General features: G+C 37.6%; 1 protein-coding gene across 1 annotated transcript; it reads left to right on the top strand.

The window, feature by feature from the left end:
* The first annotated feature begins 2,672 nt into the window (after positions 1–2,672).
* On the top strand, positions 2,673–4,073 carry LOC136874879 (tRNA-specific adenosine deaminase 2). Its single transcript, XM_067148577.2, has one exon. It carries the CDS (start codon positions 2,814–2,816, stop codon positions 3,303–3,305), a length of 492 nt encoding a protein of 163 aa, XP_067004678.2. The 5' UTR covers positions 2,673–2,813; the 3' UTR covers positions 3,306–4,073.
* Positions 4,074–4,559: the final 486 nt, after the last annotated feature.

Genomic DNA, 4,559 nt, shown 5'->3' with positions numbered 1-4,559 from the left:
ACTCATCGGGTATCTCTCGGGAACAGATGAGTAAAAGCGCACATTTTCGCCCTGGGACTCTCCATCTATTCGCCCCCAACAAAATAATAATAATAATAATAATAATAATAATAATAATAATAATAATAATAATAATAATAATAATAATAATAATAATAATAATAATAATAATAATAACAATAATAGTAATAATAATAATAATAATAATAATAATAATAATAATAATAATAATAATAATAATACCCCTACCTTAATATTGCCTCGATATATATATATATATATATATATATATATATATAGAGCTAGTAAACTAAGTGGTTCACTTGTCTGTCATATGCTGGTGCGTACACACTGAAGGAAGTGTCGGCAAAGAGCTTCCAAAATATGGGTTCAAACTGTCTCAAGTTGGACTGTAGTCCCAAGTAATCCTGTTTGACGGTAATTGAGAGGAGGTAAAATGAAATCAATAATTAATTCGGTATTTAAATTTTAAAATACACCACTTCAAAACTTGCATCGTTGTAATGGCGGTTACGCTGCATTTTTAAATAATTTCACTATACTGAGTGGTAGAAGCTGCACACGCAACATTATTGAATGCTGGAAGCACTACATTTTCACACGAAGTATTAGAGCACACCAAATGAAATGGTTTTTGTATAAATAAAACTAATCAGCTGTATTCTTGATCACTTACACAATTAAGCACAGTTAAAAATTAGCTTATAGTACTTATAACTCTTAAAACACTATTCCATGCAGCATCTTCTTTTTACACTAATATTTATGGATGTCAGCTAATAGCGGAGAATAAATACATTTATCTCGCTATCTATATATGTTCCATATAATCAAGCGGCGAAAGCTGTAACTACGAAGTACGCTGTGTTGTCATAGTTACCTCCATTTGCAGCCTACCACCCTTTCAGACAGGCTGAGTGTTTAATAAAACATGTAGGCCTAGGCCTAATACAATTCGTTTACCTTAACCGGTTTCTTAGCTCGTGTTAATAGTTCCAGCATTTAAGAGAGAAAACGACATTATCGATATATATATATATATATAAAAGATTTCATAATCACAAACAAAATCATCAGTTTCTGACAATAATCTCAACAAATGCACATGTTAATCACAGAATAGAACAACACTACCCACATTGATAGTTTTTTATTATTTAACTCCGATTGTTAACGGTACCTGTACAATTCAAAAATAATCTACGGTATAATAAACACAATAGGAAGACGATACTTCATCGAGAAAAGAAATCAGTCAGAATATGAATGACAAAAGTGACTGAGACCAAGCCAACCCACTTGGTGATGGCGTCCTAAAATGTTGCAACTCTGTTGCCATAGCAACAGGCCATTTTTCTCGCTGGTGGCGCTAATAGGGCTTTTGGTTCCAATCTGTAGCTAGCTTCAGGTAGTTTCAGTCTCTTTTTCTAGATGGCGCTGGAGGTCATTCATAACGTGTAAATAGTTATATACACGTTCTGTAGATGGCACGCAAGTAAGCATAAAATGAGCGTTGTTAATAATTAAAGGCACTTTGTCTCGAAGTGAAGTATTTAAAGTTTTTCAAGTCTAACCTCAATCAGTGGGCACTTCTCACAAATTAATTAGTCATAAAACGCCGAGCATTGTGGAGATAATATTGCTGAATTGCATCGAATTCGACTTTACCCAATCGATTAACCTTGTTCAAACTTATATCGATTTTAATCGATAGTTCCCATGATGCTACAGTATTTGTGTAGTTTCAATTCCAAGTGCTCATGTGCTTGTGATGTAAATCTTAGTTCCTTGTGCTTGGTTATTTGAAATATATCTTCGCCAGTCCTCCTGAAATCCTGTATTTCCTGTTTGAGTACACATCAGGGGCTGAAAGCTGAATGGTTCTATTAATGTAGTTCTATATATTTCCTGTCTCAGTGCATTTAATTCTGTTATTTTTATTTTCATGTGGTACTTGGATATTGATGTGATACCCCATTGTCTTGTGTATGGTGTGCTCTATTGTCTTGCTTTCGAAGGGATTTCTTATTTGTTATAATATCAGATTTGTGTTAATGTGTCAATCATTCATTTGAAGTTAAAGCTGCTTTGAGGTGTGTGGTTATGTTCTCAGTAACATAGTATGCCATACGAACTAGGGGTATCAGATCATTATTTACAACGTAGTAAGTACTTGGAAATAAAAATATATGAATTACAATGTATTGGGCATGGAAGTAGTAGAACTGCATTATTATCGCCGTTTGGGGGGGGGGGAGGAGCCGTAAGCATACCCGGATGTGCGTCACTGCGCCGGATGTTAATTCTCCGCGCTATCTGTTGATAGTAATACTAAGGTATTGCACCAGAATGCACACTGTGGCGCTATCTCGGAAAAGAGACTAAAACTACTAGCGCCAAGTGGCTTGGAACCGAAATTTATCATTGAGTTTCATCTCTATTCTAATCTATCCTCTTTGCGTCAGACTTCAACTCTCATGGGCCCTACTTTAGGTAGTCTGCTCTGAACGTCTTTGAACAACGGTTAACATGCGCGCTCTGATTATAGTAGAGAGGCGCTGGTAGTGGCAAATACAGTAGAGACAGTATTACCTGAATTCTTTTTTTAATGTTGGTAGTGCCGCGTTTTACATCAGCTGACAACTGGGTTGCATGGCAACGGTGGTTTGTTTAGCAACTGGAGTAACTGCAAGAGAGTTATCACACGTGGCTCGTGTTTTCTTCGATTATCATAAATTACACTTTGCTCATGATTGTTACAGTGAATCATTGTGTATTATTTGTCTCCTGCCATGTCGGAATGGATGGAGAGAGCTTTTGAGATCGCTGAGGAAGAGCTTGGAGAAGTTCCAGTTGGCTGCATCTTTGTGTACGAAGGACGAATCATTGCTGAAAGTACTAACACTGTTAATGAAACACGGAATGCTACGCGGCATGCAGAAATAAACTGTGTAGATCAGGTTTTGAAATGGTGCAAAGGAAATGGACTTAATTCCGTTGATGTTTTCCGGAAAGTCGATGTAGTTGTGACTGTAGAACCGTGTATAATGTGCGCTGACGCTTTGCATAATTTGCGTGTGGCTAGTATCACATATGCATGTAACAACGATCGTTTTGGAGGTCTCGGTTCAACGCTTGATACGGGTGAGTTTATTTCCAATCCATGTCCAAGAAAGGTTGATTCAAATAGTGAGAGAGCTCTCCAGCTTCTGAGGCAATTCTATCAGGGAGTGAACCCAAATGCTCCTGTACCAAAGACGAAAAAGAAGAGAAAGGAAAATTAGATGACTTAAATCTTACCTGATGTTAACAGATGTTCCTTCGTGGATTTTGAATATAATTCTAACATCTGGGAATAGATGTCAACGTTCATCTATATATGAATATCAGTAAAGGTCAGTGATTTCATTTAACTGACCTCATCTGTAAAGTGGAGTATTCTTTTGAGTTCTACCAAGCGTGTTGGCCGTGTGGTTAGGGGCGCGGAGCTGTGAGCTTACATTCGGGAAATAGTGGGTTCGAGCCCCATTGCCGGCAGCCCTGAAGATGTTCTTTCGTGGTTTCCCGTTTTCACACCAGGCAAATGCTGGGGCTGTACCTTAATTAAGGCCACGACCACTTCCTTCCCACCCCCAGCCCTTTCCTATCCCATCGTCGCCATAAGACCTATCTGTGCTAGTGCAAAGTAGAGCCAGTTATAAAAAAATAACATTTTTAAGTTCGAGTCTTGAGGGCGATCACATTTTCAGCTCTTTCGTCTTAGAATCAATAACTGTGCAGGTTATGAATGAAATACATCATAAGTAGTCACCACCTGTGCCAGACATAACCAAATAAAAGTGACTGATGAAAAGCACTAGATTTTGAAAAATTAAAATTGAGTTTTAGTTGAGTCAGTGAAAATGTAATGAAGAATTTTCTTGCTACATGTATAAGCAACTTAATTTACTGTACTCGTTTGTATAGTGTAGAACAAATAAAACAGGTGCTGTGGGGGTTATTTTATCCATATCTGTTCAAATTATTTTTGTGTAGAATATTGTGATGGTAAAACTCCAGCCCTAGTGACAAGATATTTCTTATGATATAAGTAAGTGGAAATGCATGAAATCTTAACTCGAATGCGTCTCGGAGGAGAGACATGTTCATTGTGATGTCCAGGAACCCACCATCTGCACCCAAGAACTACATTTACTTTTATAACCTATTGAAGAGTAGTACACGCCATTTTCATTTCTGAAGTAGCTACTTGCATTCCTATTGGCCAGTGTAAAGTGGCATGTAATCTCATTCCCGCTAATAATGTTAATCATAATCTGTTACCAACCCCAGCACAATAAAAGCCAAGGAAATGTAACCTACTCTAACCCCCCTTCTCTCGTCCCTATATCACAGGTCTTGTACAGATCCTATCCTAACTGTCCGCACAGCAAGAACCAGTCCAGACCAATTGTGTTTGTACCCTAAACTAGAGGTCTAGGGCCACTTCGCTGCTTCTACATGAAACTAGAGGTCTAGGGCCACTTCGTGGCTTCTAA

Source organism: Anabrus simplex, chromosome 5 (assembly GCF_040414725.1).
Source record: "Anabrus simplex isolate iqAnaSimp1 chromosome 5, ASM4041472v1, whole genome shotgun sequence".
Taxonomy (NCBI): domain Eukaryota; kingdom Metazoa; phylum Arthropoda; class Insecta; order Orthoptera; family Tettigoniidae; genus Anabrus; species Anabrus simplex.
This window is presented reverse-complemented; position numbering and strand designations above follow the sequence as displayed.